This window comes from Barbus barbus, assembly GCF_936440315.1.
Source record: "Barbus barbus genome assembly, chromosome: 41".
NCBI classification, from domain to species: domain Eukaryota; kingdom Metazoa; phylum Chordata; class Actinopteri; order Cypriniformes; family Cyprinidae; genus Barbus; species Barbus barbus.
The window spans coordinates 6,608,750-6,628,516 of NC_136719.1; the positions used below are offsets into that span (position 1 = coordinate 6,608,750).

The 19,767-nt window shown below is 37.5% G+C and overlaps 1 protein-coding gene across 1 annotated transcript in view; it reads right to left on the bottom strand.

The window, feature by feature from the left end:
• The window catches only part of LOC306860422 (pre-mRNA-processing factor 6-like), a 23,747-nt gene extending 10,618 nt beyond the window's left edge, over positions 1 to 13,129 (bottom strand). The window contains exons 1-9 of the mRNA XM_079402135.1: positions 12,901 to 13,129; positions 12,082 to 12,244; positions 11,270 to 11,388; positions 11,108 to 11,186; positions 10,286 to 10,462; positions 9,981 to 10,121; positions 9,800 to 9,894; positions 9,562 to 9,718; positions 6,153 to 6,315 (exon numbers count right to left, since the gene is read on the bottom strand). Of these exons, the coding sequence (XP_079258261.1) occupies positions 6,153 to 6,315; positions 9,562 to 9,718; positions 9,800 to 9,894; positions 9,981 to 10,121; positions 10,286 to 10,462; positions 11,108 to 11,186; positions 11,270 to 11,388; positions 12,082 to 12,244; positions 12,901 to 13,091 (1,285 nt within the window). The 5' untranslated portion in view covers positions 13,092 to 13,129. The remainder of the gene's footprint in view (positions 1 to 6,152; positions 6,316 to 9,561; positions 9,719 to 9,799; positions 9,895 to 9,980; positions 10,122 to 10,285; positions 10,463 to 11,107; positions 11,187 to 11,269; positions 11,389 to 12,081; positions 12,245 to 12,900) is intronic.
• Positions 13,130 to 19,767: the final 6,638 nt, after the last annotated feature.

Sequence of the window (19,767 nt, forward strand, 5' to 3'; positions counted from 1 at the left end):
ATTTGTTTAAATTTAAAAATGTTATTGTCATTTATTGGACATAATAATAAAAAATGGCCTCATAACAGCTTGCATTCTTGCTGGTATTGTTTATGTACTTTTTGACTGCAATTGGGTATCGCGAAAAAGAAATACTCAAATAAAAAATACAAAAAAAAATAAGTGCTCTGGTTTTCTTTCATAGATAACAGCAATAATGATATTATAGCATTAAAAATAGCCTACTACTGTTACTAAAGAGCTTACACATATTGGAGTACTAACCAGTACAGAAAGCCGAAAAATTATTTTGGTTATCACCAATACTGTTACTTTAGAGCAGCAGTGGCACAAACCTTACATAAACACATTGTTAAACTTACATAAATTTGTTAAGCATTGTAAAAATTGAATATAGTTTAAACCTCTATTAAAAATTAAAATAATAAAGATAATAATAAAGACGAATAAAAACACAAACTCAGTGTTAACCAACAGGTAAGAGTAATGTTCTGCAGGAACTACTTTGATCACAGTCACCTCGTCATTTCTTTATCCTGTAAAAGGCCGTTATGGAGCGTCTCATGTTTATATTCAGACAGACAATTACACAACGTTATCCCTTTAAAGTTCCTACTCTCATAAAATATTTTAATTTATTTTAAACCTTAAATTAACTTTCAACAACAGATAATTCAGCACAATGGATATGTTTGCGCTGAAAAGCCTATTAATTGTCTCCCTCTCTACTGTGTTCTGTCCGTCTGACGCGCGTGCGCGCGCCCGCCGCGCCGGCGCTCATTCGGTATTTTAAACTTAACACAGACTGTCAGGACGGACCTTTATGCAAAAATGGAAATGCTCGCGTGAATTTGTGGCATTTATAGATAAGGATATGACCGTAAACTGAACGTTTTTGCGCTGAGGACGCACACGCATCTGTCAAAGCGCCTGACAGGGCAAGCCATTACTCTTACGCATTAACTTAAAGCTTAAAATAAAGAATTATCATGTTTTGGGCAGCTTGGATCACGTGCTTCTCCGGCAGAATCTCATTGTGTTTCCTCCACAATTTTTAGATGCATTTTGTCCATAGAAATGCATTATTCAGTGCCGTAATTTGACTAACCAGCTGAAGTTGGACGTGCACTGTGGGCAGACCCGATTAATCGATAATGAGAATCGTTGTTGATGATTTTCATAATCGATAATAATCGATTTTATCGATTAGTTGTTGCAGCCCTACTAACCTGTTAATAAAAGTTCAAGTTATCTGATATTTTAAGAGACTAATTAACTCACGGGGGTCTGGAGAGGTCCGCTTCATGATATAATTGACCGTTTTAGCTTTTTTATTCTGCATGTTGGTTGCACCACATAACTTTGATTTGGTTAAAGAAAAATGTTCAAATATTAATATTCGACCAAAACAGTTTCACTTCTACCCCCTAAAAATAGAAATGATATAATTTTACAAGTGTGCTTATCATAAAGATCATAAAAATAGTAAATAGTGCTAAAAGATAACAAATTTAGTTTTTTCTTTGTAAAAAAATTTATATTTTTAAGTGAGATTTTTTAAAGATGTGATATCAGGACTGTTGTATCACCCTGACAGTCAAAAGTTTTTGAACAGTATGTTTTTTTTTTTTAAAGAACTCTTTTCTGCTCACCAAGCCTGCATTTATTTGATCCAAAGTACAGCAAAGACAGCAATATTGTGAAATATTAACTGCTTCCTATTTGAATGTATATGTGTGTGTGTATGTATATATATATATATATATATATATATATATATATTATTTTCAGCATCATTACTCCAGTCTTCAGTGTCACATGATCCTTCAGAAATCATTCTAAAATGCTGATTTGCTGCTCAAGAAACATTTATTATTATTATTATCATCAACAGTTAAATGTGTGTGTATATATATTTCTTATTTATTTTTTCCCCAAGATTTTTGATGAATAGAAAGATCCAAAGATCAGCATTTATCTATATACTGTATATATAGAGTCAGTATGTATATCTATATACTGTATACCACCCCTGGCTCTTAATGCATCGTGTTTCCTTCAGGAGCATCAGTGGATGTTTGAACCTTTTTTAATTGTTGTGTTTGAGTCCCTCAATCATCCTCAGTGTGAAAAGATAGATCTCAAAATCATACAGTTACTGCTGGAAAGGGTTCAAATATGCAAAATATGCTGGGAAACTGAAGAATATGCAGGACCTGGAGGATTTTTCTGAAGAACAGAGCTCAGTCGAACTGTTCAGAACAAACACGGGACTCATGAACAACCATCACAAAACAAAAAACAGTCGTAGATCATCCAGGGAACCACACACAGTATTAAGAACCAAGGGTTCACAAACTTTTGAATGGGGTTATTTTAATAATTTCAGCTGTTTGTTTATCTTGTGGACTATATGTAAACATCTTTTATGTAAAATATCTTACTCAGGACAGTACTAAATAAAAAATAACATGCATTTTGCATGATCTCTCTTATTTTGGTAAAATTATCCACATTTTCACAGATTCTGCAAGGGGTTCCCAAACTTTTGCATGCCACTGTATGTATGTATGTATGTATGTATGTGTAATATATATATATATATATATATATATATATATATATATATATATATATATATATATATATATATATATTTATTAGGGGTGGAACGGTTCAACTTTTCATGGTTTTAGAGTCACGATTTCGGCACGGTTCGGTATGTTTAATGAAAAACTATACTGTCAAATAAAAATAAAGAAAATAAGAATAATCTAACTACAAGCAACAGCACAAATAAATACAATAGAGTAAAGATACAAATAAAATAAACTGATTTTCATTTTTTTTTTTTTTCAGGTAGGTCTATAGCATTAGTTTTTAGGTACAGAAATTTAATAAAGTAATCAATTGTAAAACAGCATTGCATACTTGACTGTATAAATGAAAGATTAATCTTTATTAAAGTTACAAAAGCGATTCAGTCAAGAGCTGAAGTGTTGCGGTTTGATTAATATTAAGAAAGTGCTGTCACTTTAAGAGAATGCACTGATCCAGTACGTTCAGCCGGCTCTGTCTGCTATAGGATAATTACAACTTACAAGACGGGCATTTTGACAATTTTTGTGTGAATTTGTCCATTCAAACACAATACTTCAGAGAGAGTTTAATATTTGTTGTTGTAATGTACTGGGAAGCCAGAATGCGCATCCATCAACAGAAGCATACATTAGCCGAACCCTGTTTTCTTTTACGTGTTATTTATAACAAACCATATTGCAGATGCGTTGTCAGATTTAAGTTGAACCGTGGTCCTATCACGTGCCGAACCATGTGTGGAGAACCGTACAGTTAGATTTTTTCATTTAGCAAGGATGCTTTGAATTGATCAAAAATTATGATAGACATTTATAATGTTACAAAAGATTTTTATTTCAGATAAATACTGTTGTTATGAACTTTCTATTCATAAGAAACCTGAAAACAAATTCTACTCCGCTGTTTTCAACATGATAATAATAATAATAATAATAATAAATGTGTTTGAGCAGCAAATCAAAATATTAGAATGATTTCTGAAGGATCATGTGACTGGAGTAATGATGCTACAAATTCAGCTTTGAAATCACAGGAATAAATTACATTTTAAAATATATTCAAATAGAAAACAGATATTTTAAATAGTAAAACATTTTCAAAATTTACTGTTTTTGCTGTACTTAAAATGTACTTTTGTTGACTTAAAAAAAAAAAAAAAACCTTGTGCATGTTTACAATAGAAAAGCAACACTGCTTTTAAACATCAACGTCTATGGCAACATCCTAACCTGTAAAAACTACAATTTAAACAACTTTATCAAATAATAAATGAAGAAGTTAAGATGATAAACCACAAATTTCAGCCTAATAAATGATTATGCATGTTATATATAATTGGTCTGAACAAAAACTGCAGACGGGCTTAATAATAAAGCAGATTCACTCTTTCACAGTAAATGACACTTATGGACAAGCAGAAATAGTAATATATACAAAAAATACAAATAATGCACAAAGCAGAGCTGCGCTTATAATATTAGGCATCATATGGCAGTAAGATAAAAAAAAAAAAAAAAGTGTCATCAAAACTGCGTTGCCTTCAGATATACATTCACATTCACTCCTCAGATTTGCACAAATCAGGTGAATGGCCAATTTCAATTTCAGAAAAAGCAAAAACCACTGCTGTGCAAACACTTTATACAGGTCCTTCTCAAAAAATTAGCATATTGTGATAAAGTTAATTATTTTCTGTAATGTACTGATAAACATTAGACTTTCATATATTTTAGATTCATTACAACACAACTGAAGTAGTTCAAGCCTTTTATTGTTTTAATATTGATGATTTTGGCATACAGCTCATGAAAACCCAAAATTCCTATCTCAAAAAATTAGCATATTTCATCCGACCAATAAAAGAAAAGTGTTTTTAATACCAAAAAATTCAACCTTCAAATAATTATGTTCAGTTATGCACTCAATACTTGGTCGGGAATCCTTTTGCAGAAATGACTGCTTCAATGCGGCGTGGCATGGAGGCAATCAGCCTGTGGCACTGCTGAGGTGTTATGGAGGCCCAGGATGCTTCGATAGCGGCCTTAAGCTCATCCAGAGTGTTGGGTCTTGCGTCTCTCAACTTTCTCTTCACAATATCCCACAGATTCTCTATGGGGTTCAGGTCAGGAGAGTTGGCAGGCCAATTGAGCAAAGTAATACCATGGTCAGTAAACCATTTACCAGTGGTTTTGGCACTGTGAGCAGGTGCCAGGTCGTGCTGAAAAATGAAATCTTCATCTCCATAAAGCTTTTCAGCAGATGGAAGCATGAAGTGCTCCAAAATCTCCTGATAGCTAGCTGCATTGACCCTGCCCTTGATAAAACACAGTGGACCAACACCAGCATCACTGACTGTGGGTACTTGACACTGGACTTCAGGCATTTTGGCATTTCCCTCTCCCCAGTCTTCCTCCAGACTCTGGCACCTTGATTTCCGAATGACATGCAAAATTTGCTTTCATCCGAGAAAAGTACTTTGGACCACTGAGCAACAGTCCAGTGCTGCTTCTCTGTAGCCCAGGTCAGGCGCTTCTGCTGCTGTTTCTGGTTAAAAAGTGGCTTGACCTGGGGAATGCGGCACCTGTAGCCCATTTCCTGCACACGCCTGTACACGGTGGCTCTGGATGTTTCTACTCCAGACTCAGTCCACTGCTTCCGCAGGTCCCCCAAGGTCTGGAATCGGTCCTTCTCCACAATCTTCCTCAGGGTCCGGTCACCTCTTCTCGTTGTGCTGCGTTTTCTGCCACACTTTTTCCTTCCCACAGACTTCCCATTGAGGTGCCTTGATACAGCACTCTGGGAACAGCCTATTCGTTCAGAAATTTCTTTCTGTGTCTTACCCTCTTGCTTACCCTCTTCTGGACAGCAGTCAGGTCGGCAGTCTTATCCATGATTGCGGTTTTGAGTAATGAACCAGGCTGGGAGTTTTTAAAAGCCTCCGGAATCTTTTGCAGGTGTTTAGAGTTAATTAGTTGATTCAGATGATTAGGTTAATAGCTCGTTTAGAGAACCTTTTCATGATATGCTAATTTTTTGAGATGGGAATTTTGGGTTTTTATGAGCTGTATGCCAAAATCATCAATATTAAAACAATGAAAGGCTTGAACTACTTCAGTTGTGTGTAATGAATCTAAAATATATGAAAGTCTAATGTTTATCAGTACATTACAGAAAATAATGAACTTTATCACAATATGCTAATTTTTTGAGAAGGACCTGTACAAATCACGTCATTAATTATAATCAAACTGGTATAAAATTACAGTGCACCAGATTTTTAACGACAAACTAATTACTTCACTTGCAGCACATTGCTTTTTAGAGTTAGCAAGCTAATCGAGGTAGAGACCGTGATGAAGCCAGTTTAAAGAGATACTTTGTTACAAGGGGGAGATTCGAGACGTTTTAACAAGCTGAGACTGATAGAGATTTCATACATAACTAACAATTCATCTGTCTCTGTCACACAGGTATGCAGGCAGAACAAAGCAGGTGACAGTGGAAAGAGAAACCTAAAGAGGATTGGAGGAAGAGAGACAGACAGAGTCACTGACCTTTCCTGAGCACTCGTTTCTTGGCCCTGATGTCCGTCTCTAGCTCTGCAGCTCTGATATAGATGCGCACAGACTGAGGGAGGTGACGCACCGCCTGGGCAACTACTGCCTTCGCCGTGTCTCCAGGCTGCAGCCGGGCAGCTTCTAGCCAAACATCCTCACTCTGAACAGATAAAACAGCACAGATTATACACACGCACACACAGACTATGAACATAAGACATAATTAAACACTATATTAATAAGACGCAGTTACACAGAACAGATAACCTCTTCAGAAGGGTTCAGGAAAAACAAAAATGATGAGGAAGCCAAAAAATCTATTTAGTTGCAGAATTGCTTAATAAAGATGGCCATTCATGAAGTTATAAAAATATTTTATTATATATTAAACTGTTTTGTTGTTGCAGGTGTTATAGAAACATCAGTTTTGTAAGTAGTGCCCTATGATTTCTGCGATGTGTAAAACATGGACGAAATTGTGGAATCCAGTCATAAAAATACAGAATAACACAGAATCAGACATTGCCAAATTTTGGAAAAATAAAAAGTAGGTCAGTGGGTACAGTTAACTCAAAACACAATATGGTCTAGTGTCTGTGAATATTAAGCTGCAAAGAGAGTAAATATGAATCCTGCATGTTTCTGCTCGACTCTGTGTGAATGAATGGCGCAGATGCTGAAGTGCGCATGACGCTCGTGGCATTTTCAGCCTCTGCCCCTCAATACAGGAGTACCTGAACACAAACATAATCTCTCTGAAAAAATAGAACTGCTCTGAGAGCCACTCCATGAAGCATCCTAGGTGTATATGACTATTTTCAGAAATACTGTTTTGCATTTACATTTTTCTGCTAAATTCAAAACAGTATTTCTGAAAATAAATAAAATAATAAATAATTTATTACAATTCACTGAATTTGAGAAAAAAAATAAAATATTTCATAGCGCCTTAATTAAAATGTCAAACTTTTAATAAATTGCTGTTAAATTGTGTAAGTTTCATGATTTCAATTAATTAGACAAGCTTTTTGATTAATAAAAAATTTATTTCACCGTTGAAACAGCCTAGAAAAATTCAAACTGGGAAAAAAAAAAAAAAAAAAAAGATGAAACTGATTTCATAAGGGCCCCATGTAAGAATATTTCTGCCTGTTTGGAAAATCTTGTGTTTTGGACCTTATATGTTAAATATGTTGTTCTTATAAAGTTAAACAATTGCAAATAATATTATAAATTCCTACTGATCTAATATTTAATAACTACCAATTTAAATGATAATTAATTCCTTTATTTTAATATCAATTCAAGTCTCAAAAACCTAATGTATGCAAAACTGTAATCACCAGTCAGTGAGGCAGTTTGGGGAATCTTTTGACAGACTCAAAAAGAACTGGTTCATTTTACCATGAATAGGACATTACAGCTTGCATCCTGACTGACTTTAGAGTGGTGACTAGATTTTAAGTTACGGTGAAACATTTGAGTTCCTTCATGTATTTTAGTCACAGTCTGGAGCTCTGCTCCACAGTTAACATGAATAACTGAAGATAAGCAGGTGACTTATTAAAAATGAATGCTCAATGATTTATAGAAACAGCTGTCAGGGCAACATTTTTGTTCTTCACAGGCCCAAACATCCTGTCTAAGTGGGCAGCTCTCTAGGCTTTGAGCCACAGCCATGTCACTGTTCTGCTGCTGAACTGTGAAGCTCAAATTTGATTAATAAGCCTGCAGAAATTTCCCAACACTTAATGAAGCTGTGCGCACACAGAGCAAAAGGGCCTGACATTGTTTCCGCTCTCTGTGTTTTCATTCCCAGCTTTTTCTCTCCGAGTCCAAAGTCAGCACTAGGAGACAAATCGACAGGCACAACTAACATAAAACAGAGTTAATGCATTCACCATGACATGTTGTTATTGAACCACATTTATAGCATTTTGGGAAGTGGGATTTTGCATATAGTAAATGTATCACTACGGCAACCCGTCAACATTGGCAACATTCCTACAGCTGTAAAATTTCAATGGCTCATACAGACACAGCCCCCTACTGGACATATAGTAAAGCGACTCCTTTTGACTTTACAGGGACAGTTCAACCACATGCTAAAATTCGGTTTTCATTTTCACACCCTTATGTTATTCCAAACCTGCATGACCTTCTGTCCTCTATGAAATGTGTTTTTTGTCAAAACAGAAGTCCGCTGTTAAACAGTCTGCTAACCAACCCTTCTCAAAACATCTTTAAAATCAATATGCTCCACAGAAAAAAGACTTTAAGGGGGTCATATCCTAAATTTAAACCATTTTATTGTCAGAGTCCCATTTATAATGTTCATCAAGGTTTCTTGCACCTACTTTGAGCGAAATAAAAGAACTGATGTGACAACGTTTCAAACATAATCATGCAAAAACTAAGTTTGTTTGGAATCCATTTCAGGCGAAAATGAACTTTCTAGAAAACTTTTCACTGGCTAGTAAACACCTTTGAACAACCATTGGTCTGCGACGATGATGTAATAGGTAGGTGTGGCTCTGGGGCTCCGCCTTCTTTGACATGTAAATCTTCTCTGGTACATTTCAGTAAGAAACTGAAGTTGTAAATCTAATTGAAATTGAAAGTGACACCGACAGCCCCCCCCCCCATGTTTAATACCGTAAAGCTGCTTGCTATAAATGTGCTGAATTGCAGAGCTGGTGCAAACATGTCCACATCACTAACTACGTTTCTATCCAAAAATTCGAATTTAACTTATGCGCATGACTGGAATATCACATAAAACATTTGCAAATAAAGCATCGTTTCCATCCAACGAATCAAAGAGAACAAAATCGCCACTTCCTGATAAACTGGAAATATCACCAAGAAAAGTAGGAGAAGCCACTAAATATAATAATTTTTATATATGATGAATCACTTGCACCTCAGAGTGAGCAGATGAAACACAATAAATGCAGTCATTGCTTTGAGGTGGATGCCTGCTGTTTGGGAACAAAGTCGTGTAAGACAATTTGATGACAGACTTTACTCAGGCATTTCAGAACAACCAAAGCAACCTTTCAGATGTCATACAGTTTATGCACATTTTTAGAATTTATGCACATCTTGGTGTTTCCAACCAGCATTTTTTTTATTCGACATTCCAAGATGCACATAAAACCAGGTGGATGGAAACATAGCTACTATAATCAGATACTTTCTTAACATTTACATATCCTTACACCAAACACTCCGTTGAGAACGGATGTTCAAACAGTGAACCGGCTTTACTGATAAGATAATATATCGTGCAGCCCTAATTCAAACATCCTTTTACCTCTAAACGAAGAATGAAAAAAAAAAAAGTAAAAGTATATCAGGGACTTAATTTAGTTGTACATCATTTCCTCCTCCATTTATGCCTCACCTTGGGACACATCTCAGTGCCTTTCATGATGAGGTTTCTGGCCACCTGCAGCTTCCCGGTCACCTCCTCCAGACGGGCAGAAGCAATCCAGGCGGGCGGATGATGAGGGTTTGTTTCTCTCACTGACTTCAAGAGGAGACGGGCCTTCTTAATATCACTGCGCACACACGGAATGACTTTAGAAAGTGCAACACAGACAGCCCTGATATAAAGCTCATGAGGGTTAAACACTTGGTACCTGATGTCTCCTCCATGTGTGGGGATCATGGAGTTGAGATCGGTAAGATAGCCTTTAGGATCAACAACTGTCTGTCCACTCACAGAGTCAGACACCTGGAAACACCAACAAAGACGCTGTAAAAACGTCTGGCTTTCCTCAAATTAATTCAGTTTGCAATTAAAATGCTGTGATGCATCACCTGACTGAGCCTCATGTCCATCAGAGTGTTTCTGGCCTGTCCGATCTTCCTCATGTCCAGCTCTCCAGCTTCAGGCGTCATGCCTCCTGGGTAGGGTGTGTTCAAGCCTCCGGGGAAGGGTGTCGCTAACCCGCTAAATTGCTGAAAAAGGAAACGGCTTAATTAGAAATTGCATTGTTTCATATTTTGCAATGAAATCTTCAAGTGCAATGGATCCTCGAATGCAACGAGTTGTGCTCTGATTATATTCATATTTTCTTTATAGACGATAATGCACCTGTGAAAGATGACGGGCCGTCACTCACCCCTTGCAGTGGGTCAACAGAAGTGTGGTTTTCTCCAGTCTGGAGGTGCTTGGCAAAGAAGCTGTCCGGCACGGGTGTGAGCTTCTCATGGCGGGGATTCCTCTGACGTTTGTTCCTGGCGTCACCAACCTCAGGAATACTCAACCATTCATCTTCTGTGACCTCAGCCAGCTTCCTCTGTAGGCAGAAATAATAAAACAGGGATATTGTTGATATCTATACTACTGTTCAACATTTCGAAGTTCGAAAGAAGCCTTTTCTGCTCATTAAGGCTGCAAGTATTTGATCAAAAACACAGTAAAAACAATAATATTGAGTATCAATCTTGAAGAACTATTTTCTATTTGAATATATGACAAAACGTAATTTATTTTTGTAAAGCAAAGCTGAATTTTCAGCATCATTACTCCAGTCTTCAGTGTCACATGATCCTTCAGAAATCATTAATATTGCTGCAAAAGAAACATTTCTGATTATTAATGTTGAAAACTTCATATTTTTTGTGGAAATTGTATTTTTTTCCCTTGACGAATGAAAAGTTCAAATGAAACTCACTATTTATCTACTGAATGTGTCGTCGCTGAATAAAAGTATAATTTTATTTAAAAAAAATACATTTTACTGAGTCCAAAATTTTGAACAGAAGTGTTTATGAGAGTAAAAGACGATTTTTAACATTATTATGTAGTAATATGAAATTCTGACTCAGTTCAAACTAAAATGTTGAATATTATTTGTAGGACAAAGTAGCTAGAGAAACATTTTGACAAAAAAAAAAAATCATAATTAGGCAGGACAATGGCCACCAAGTTACATACAAACCTTCAGGTCTGAGAACTGTTGCTGGATTTTGGGCCGCTCCATACGGTATTTCTCTATCTCCTCTTTCTCTCGCAGCTCCCTGCAGATACAGCAACAAAATAAGCCAAGAGACACTACATAAAGACAAGCAAGTGTAGATGAGAGAAGAAAGTTCACACTCACCTTCTTTCTTTGCGTCTCTCATCCATGCGCTTATCCAGTGCGGCGTAGATGGCATCCGCCTCCTCATCGTCTTTCTCATACGGCCCACTGGAGAACAAACTGCCTGCGTAGCCGTTGAACTAGAGGATACAGAGGAAGAGATTCAGGAGAACTAAACCAACAACCTGTATTTTAGACCCTGTTCCATCTACGCTCTTAAAAGAGGTGCTTCCAGAAGTAATAGATCCTCTTCTGAATATGATTAACTCATCACTGTCATTAGGATATGTCCCAAAAACCTCCAGATCAGATGGTGGATCAGCACCTAGAGATGACCTCTACAGCCAGGACACCTAGATGAGCCCCAGAGACTGATCCCCAGTGAAGACCCTGTCTCCAAGACGGCCATCGGGACAAGAACACAGGAACCAGATGAGTCCTTTGCACAATCTGACTCTGCTTTAGCCTAGATTTAAACTACTGATTTTGTCTGGCCAGAGGAGAATGACACTATTTCGACAAACTATTTCCCCGTCTAAATACTGTAAAGCTGATATAAAGCCACCCAGATTTATATCAAGCCGATGTAAAGCTGTTTTGACACAATTTGCATTGTTAAAAGCACTATATAAATAATATTGACGACTTAGTTACCAATAAAATTTAATAAAAAATGAAGTGCTTCTCCTTTCACTGTCAGACACACGTGGTCTCAATCAATCCTTATATTTATTAAACATAACTCTGTTGTATTTTTTGTTGCATGCAAGCACATAGGGGAACAGGTCAACATGACCCTCCTCAGCACAATTCTTGATGATCTGCAGCTGTACCTCATCATAGTTAGTGTCATTCAGATCCTCCTCATCCTCTTCTTGGTTTTTCTTCATCTGATCGCCCACCGTCCTCTTCCCAGGGGGTGCGTGCCGATCATCTACTGGGTCATTGGCATCACGAGCGGGACCGATATCTGATCGTGTGGTGAAACCCGTGGCACTGAGGAGCACATCACATTACAACTCAGTACATAACACAAAATACTACCGGCCAAATAGTTACCATTTTGGAATAATGTAACTGAAAGAAGCCTCTTATGCTTGTCAAGCCTGCATTTGCTTGATCAAAAATACAGTATAATTAGTAATATTGTGAAATATTATTACAATTTAAAAGAACTGTTTCTTTAGTTGAATATATTTTAAAATGTAATTTATTTCTGTGATCAAAGCTGAATTTCCAGCATCATTACTCCAGTCTTCAGTGTCACGTGATGCTTCAGAAATCATTGTAATATACTGCTCAAGAAACATTGCAAACACTTTGAACTGGAGTAATGGCTGCAGAAAATTCAGCTTTGCATCACAGGTATAAATTACATTTTGATATGCATTCAAATAGAAAGCAATTGTTTTAAATTGTAAAAATATTTTGATCAAATAAATGCAGCCTTGGAAACTTTTTTCCAAAGTTTAAAGTAGTGTAAATTACAAGACATCTTAAAACATAAAACAACTCAAAGCATCATAACATATTATACAGCTGCTTGAAAATCAGGCGTGTTATTATAATGATTAACAGTGACGTATGCAGTGAGCGAGCTGTCTCGCAGTGTTTAGACTCATGATTATTACATGTATTCACTGGTCTCTCACCCTCTACCCAGACCGGGCACGTAACCCAGCGGCGCAGGCATGCCGAGAAACGGCTTCTTCTTCTTACTCAAGCCGCCCATGAGCGGAGAGGCGAGCGGCATCGCCGGTGCTCCCCCTGCGGCTCCGCCGGTCCCTCCGGACGCGGCTTTGTTTGCAGTTTTCGCAGGTTGTTTCGCTGTAGCGCTCGCCATCGTTGCGCTGCCGACAACACGCTTCACTTCCGGCACAACAACGGACGCGTTTCCGGTGACATAAAAGTCTGCTTTTAAAATATTGCAGTTGCCCTACAGCGCCCTCACAGGACGGGTAACTTGACCTAAATTCACCTGCTCTTTGTGCTTTTGTTGTGTGTTACATGTTTATGTCATAACTGAAACAAGACGATATAACCCCCCCCCCCACACACACACAAAAAAAACACTAAAAATTCTGTGTATATTGGTGGACTGAAACCTTACCTTTTATCACAAAGCATATCTACTCGATTTCAAATTGGTTACAGAATCAAATAATTACTTGCTATCTACAGGAAAATGAATCACGTAGGAGTCGAGCAAGTAAAACATAATTTTATATGTTTAGATTTATTGAATTTGATAAGTAGGCTATTATTTGTTGCTATAGGATCCTTTTGGTTTCAAATTATGATTGAATTCCAGTAGCTATACACTGATTGGGATTTTTGATTCAGTTAGTCCTTTTAACAACAACCACAATGTTGGGCAAACATGAAAAGTATATTTATAAAGCTTTGGGCCATTTGAAGACAGTACCTCAGTAATGTGGGTTTCATCCACAGAGGGCAGCGGTGACTAGTATTTATACTAAACTGTCTTAAAGGACTGTATTTTAGCACTATTACTGTTATTCTAGCTAAATATGTCGAGACAATTAAAAGTTAACCAGTTAAATAGGCCTATTAACCATTTGTAGTCTAATTCCCCTGAAAAATGTATAATTTAATGTTAAAACTTGAACGAGTAAAGCATTTTACGGTTTTTAATGGAGCTTCAAAAATCCATTATTTGTGAGTGTCATATACATTGAGCAGTACAGTTCATATTTTAAAGTTCAGTCTGTGCTTATGAATGTGTATCAGTGGAAGTAAATAGCTCATTTTAAGTTCATATTTCAGGGATGTATCAACCATCTTCACACCACCTCAATGCCCCAGCTATGGATTTCTCAGCAGAGACGATAATGAGAGCAGACACTCACATCAGACTCGAGGGCTTTCGGCAGGTCAATTTAATAAATGTGCCTACAACATCAGAAAAAGACAGTTGACAGTGTTCTTGAGAGCTTGTAGATTCAAACAGAAATGCCTGCATTTAACACTCAACTTATTCAAATACAATAGGAAATCCCTTGCTTTCAGTTAGCAGTCAGACTTGAATATGAATGAAAGTTTTCTCCATTGCCCTTACTGATATGACGTCAATGTCAAAAGAATTGGCAGACATAAAGCTCAACCGCCACTCTTAATTTACGTCAAATTTGAGAAAGTTCAGGAGATTTTACCATTGGCACAGATTGCTGCAACCATTCTGAGCTTTCTGCCACAAACTTCTTCACATGACCCTATTTACTTTCTCAATTCACTTTGTCAGTGAATGGGTGCCGTCAGAATAAGAGTCCAAACAGCTGATAAAAACATCACAATAATCCACACCACTCCAGTCCATCAGTTAATGTCTTGGGAACTGAAAATCTGTGTGTTTGTATGAAACAAATCCATCATTAAGACATTTATTTAAACATAAAACTGTTGTTTCTGGCTAAAATACCAGTCCAATATTTATATTGCTATCTCCAGTGAAAAAGTACTCTCGTCTGAATCAGGAGAGAAATATGCACAGATCAAGCACCGTTTAGAAGTGAAAACAGTCCAAAACAACTCTAAACAAATATGTAGGTGATGGACTTTTCCTGATTAGGACCTGGTAATTTTCGCCAAAAGTGATGGTTTGAAGTTAAAACATCTTATTAATGAATTTGTTTCTTACAAATACACAGATTTTCACCTCACAATATGTAAACCGATGGAATGAAGTGGTGTGGATTATTTATGGATTATCGTAATGTTTTTATCAGCTGTTTGGCCTCTTATTCTGACGGCACCCATTCACTGCAGAGCATCCATTGGTGAGCAAGTGATGCAATGCTACATTTCTCCAAATCTGTACTAGTGAAGAAACAAACTCATCTACATCTTGTAGTGTTATGTTGGTACAGAAATGCACAGATTTCATGTTTTGCCCATCCAGACCAGAGAACAGTTCTGGGGGCTGTGCAGAGGTGTAAAATACTTGAGTACTGTACTTAAGTATTATTTTGGGGGATTTTTACTTTATTCAAATACAGTTTAAGCTGACTACTTGTACTTTTACTTGATTACATTTCTGAAGAAAAAAACAGTACTTTTTACTTTTTATTTAAACTGAAAAAGTACATTACATTTTTATTTTATGTTATACACATTAAATAAGGAAGATGGAAGCTCAAACGTGCGTGCTTGACATGAGAACCAATGATCATTGTTTTCACGCATCAAGCACACACACAGTTCTACTTCAGTTAGGACTTTCATCAGGTAAATGTCTGGGTTCAAAAGTTCACCATCAAATCTGAGGAAGCAAAGTTGCATTCCCCCCCCCCCAAAAGTTATTCATTATTCCTTGTTTTGATAGAGCCATTAGCTGTGTAATATATTGGCTGAATGCACAAGATTGAGTGCACATAAAATCAGTGATAAAAAAATTAATATGTGACCCTGGAGCACAAAACCAGTCTTAAGTCGCTGAGGTATATTTGTAGCAATAGCCAGAAATATATTGTATGAGTCAAAATGATACATTTTTCTTTTATGCCAAAACTCATTAGGACATTAAGTAAAGATCATGTTCCATGAAGATATTTTGTAAATTTCTTACTGTAAATATATAAAAACTTCATTTTTGATTAGTAATATGCATTGCTAAGAACTTCATTTGGACAACTTTAAAGGTGATTTTCTCTATATTTAGATTTTTTTGTACCTTCAGATTCCAGATTTACAAATATTGTCCGATCCTAACAAACCATACATCAATGGAAAGATTATTTATTCCGCTTTCAGATGATGTATTTTGAATAATTGACACGTAAGACTGGTTTTGTGTTCCAGGGTCACATAATTTTTTTTTGGGAATTATTGTTTTTAATTAAATGTTACAAATCTACAAAAAAAAAAAATAATTAAATGAACATTGTATGTTTACTTAATTGGAACTCATGTTTAGTGACATTCTTAACAGGTAGTGGATAAATTAAGTAAGCATTGAGTAAGAATACTCTCAATCAATATTTTTTTAATCTTAATAATTACATGATTCGCTCATTAATTATATAATTAGCTGAGAAAAAGCCCCCACAAAAAATGCCCCAAATAAACAATTATAAGATTGATTATCCTTTTAGACAGTGATGTAGATAACACAAAAAAAGTGGCCTTTCAAAATGTTAATGTTATATGTTTTAATTCTATGACTCTCCTCATTAATTCAGCCCATTCTTGCATTCTGTCTGGAATATGTTTCTAAGCTCGTCATCACATTGTTATTAAAACTGATAGTTCACCCAAAAATTAAGATTCTCATGTCATCCCAGATGTTTATGACTTTCTTTCTTCAGATGAACACAAGCAAAGATTTTTAGTCCGTATAATGCAAGGGGACAGGACCACTTCAGAAACCACACAAAATGAACACGACGGTCAAGTTAAAAATATTAGTATTTGTAATTTTCATCGTTTCACTTTAAAAGACACTGATTCATTAACAGGGGCTGTATGAGTTACTATCATATTCACTTTGTGTAGTTTTTGAAGTGTAATTTTTGGACGTTCCATACTTGTTATACGAAAAAAGATGATTTAGATCTTAGTTTGTGTTCATCTGATAAATATATAAGTCATTATATATTACTTAAGTATGTTTTTGGCCAGATACTTGTACTTTTAATTGAGAAAAAAATATCTTTACTTTCACTTGAGTAAAGTTTTTGAGTACTTTTTACACCTGAATGAATTAAATTAATTAAATTTCATTATTGAGACATAACGATTTCTGCCTGGGATTCTTTCAGGCATGTGTCCTTTGTTTGCCACCCTGTGATAATCAGGGCTAAAACGTAATCCTGTTATCATCGGTTGTGTATTGTGAATGCACAGGCCAGGATTGAAACACATCACGTGTATGGAGCCCAAGGATTGAGCCTCTGGAGGAGATAAAGGGGAGAGGAACAGGAAAGGAATTATTCTCTTTGATCTGTTCCCATGGAGCATTTGGCTTTGGTTTTCCTCCACACATAACCTTGAACAATGAAGCAGGAAGAGAAAGAGAAAGAACGCCTGGGAGGAAGAGGGAGAGGACAGCAGTGGAAAAAAATGGGTGAACGAGGGTCAGAGGCAGATTATACCTGAGAGAGATTTATTGTGTCAAATCCACATTTCCATGGTGAAACCTAAAAGTGGAACTTTGGAAGTCCATGAGTATGTTTTGGAGTGTTCAAAGTATTGCAGACAATGTTGGGGTTAATGCATTACAAGTAACAGGAGTTACGTAATCAGATTACTTTTTTCAAGTAACTAGTAAAGTAACACATTACTTTTAAATTTACAATTAAATATCTGAGTTACTTTTTCTAATAAGTAGGCTGACACACGCAAGTTAAATTTTTTTTCCCCCATTTACTTACTGACACCTTTCCTGTCCCCATGTTAAGAGAAATGGGAGTGAGGCACTTCCTTCTGCCTGAGGATTATTCATTTAACTTTTGGTGTGAAAGAGCCTATACAGTTGCCAAAAAATACAACTTTTTTGTTTTTGTTATTAAAAAACAAATAAGCAAGCCCAGCTCAGGTGACAAAAAGTAACATAATGCATTACTTTCCATAAAAAGTAACTAGTTACTTAGTTACTTTTTTATGGAGTAACACAATTGTAATGCATTACTTTTAAAAGCAATTTTCCCCAACACTGATAGTAGATATATAATTATTAAATTTATAATGATGAAAATAATAAAATAAACATAAACTGGCGTGTGGTTTTCAACAGATTTTTGTATTAGTTCCCCAGAAACATGTCATCATACTATATACTGTAAATATAGATATACATATTTTAAAATAAAAAAGTAATTAAAAAAGCATAAAAAGCACTTCCAGTCAGTGAGTTTTTTTAAGAAAATATTTTTATTACTTTAATTTCATTAATTTCATTCAACAAGGATACATTAATTTGATCGAAAGTGACAGTAAAGACTTTTATGTTACAAAAGATTTCTATTTCAAATAAATGCTGTTTCTATTCTACTCATCAGAGAATCCTTAGAAAATATTTATCACAGTTTCCACAAAAATATGAAGCAGCACATCTGTTTTCAACAGTGATAATAATAATAATGTTCCCTATCAGTCGGTCACTCCGAGTCACGTCGGTGACCGACGAATTGGGATCTTGCTTAGAGAGACCAGTCCCCTACGAGAGTATCTAAACAAGCCAATGGATATTGGCATGTGATTATTGCATCCAGCTGCTGCTGATCACAGCGTGAGTATAAATAGACAGCAAGTGCAGCGCATATTCAGCTTTTCGCTTCGGAGCTGAGCGTTCGTCGTTCTGCTCCTGACCAAACCTTCGACGGTGTCTGCAAGTGAGCATGCTCTTCGAGACATTCTCGGTGCTGGTGTCACGGCGCTTCAGCGGCGTTGGTTCCCTTCCTGTCGAGTGGGTTGCACACATCGGATTGCACTACCCTCTGATTGTTTTGCAAGTGGCCATCTCCCCTGTGCGCTTCAGCACACTAAAAGAGATATTTCTCTAAAAGAGTGTTTCTTTAAAAGAGCATTCACGGGTGGAACGTCTTTTTAAAGATGCCTTTCCATCCTTGTGTTTCTGGATGCGGTGATTACCTGGCGCCGGGTGATGGTCACATCGCTGGATCACATCGATGGATCGCTGCCTCTCGTGTCTGGGCATTAATCACGCTGAGGCGGCTTTCGTGGACGAGTCATGCTCCCAGTGCGGGAAAATGACCGTCGTGGAGTTGCGGACCAGACTCCGTTTCCTGCAAAGGGGCGGAGTGCCCGTGCCTCTGCCTAGATCTAGGGCTCCACCTGGCGGGAGCCAGGGGAGCGCTACTTCTGACAGTAGCCGGACTGGTCTTACGGTGAGGAATTCCCCTCCAAGGAACCAACCTTCGAGGGCTTCTCCTTCCAACGGCACTTCGCAGCCTGCAGAGCTGCCGAGGGAATATGCTGGACACTCTCATGGGTGTCACTGTATCCTTTGGTGCTCCCCCCGACGATCGGATGTCGGTCGCTGCATCGGAGGGTGAGTCAGACCTCTCTGGAGATGATGATTCGGCACCGCTGCCACCTTCTGGGTGGCTGGCAATACCGGATTCGCATCCGGAAATGGTGGCTATGCTTGCCCGGGCCGCCGAGAGGGTCGGGCTCGAGTGGAATCCTCCACCGCGTCCCGAACCCTCGAGGTTGGACGATTGGTTTCTCAGGGTGGCTCGCGCTGGTTCTCAGGGCCCCACCCCGGTGCCTTTCTTCCCGGAGGTGCATGATGAGCTCACTGGATCATGGACGGCACCTTTCACTGCCCGAAACCGATCTGGTGGCTCGCCCTCCCTCACCACCCTTGACGGTGGGGCAGTGCGGGGGTATGCGGGTATCCCGCCGGTGGAGCGGTCAGTTGCGATGCAGTTGTGTCCAAATACCGCTGCCACCTGGAGTGGGAATCCGTTGCTCCCCTCCCGGGCCTGTAGGCACTCGTCGGCCCTGACTGGCAGTGCTTATACGGCCTGTGGTGAAGC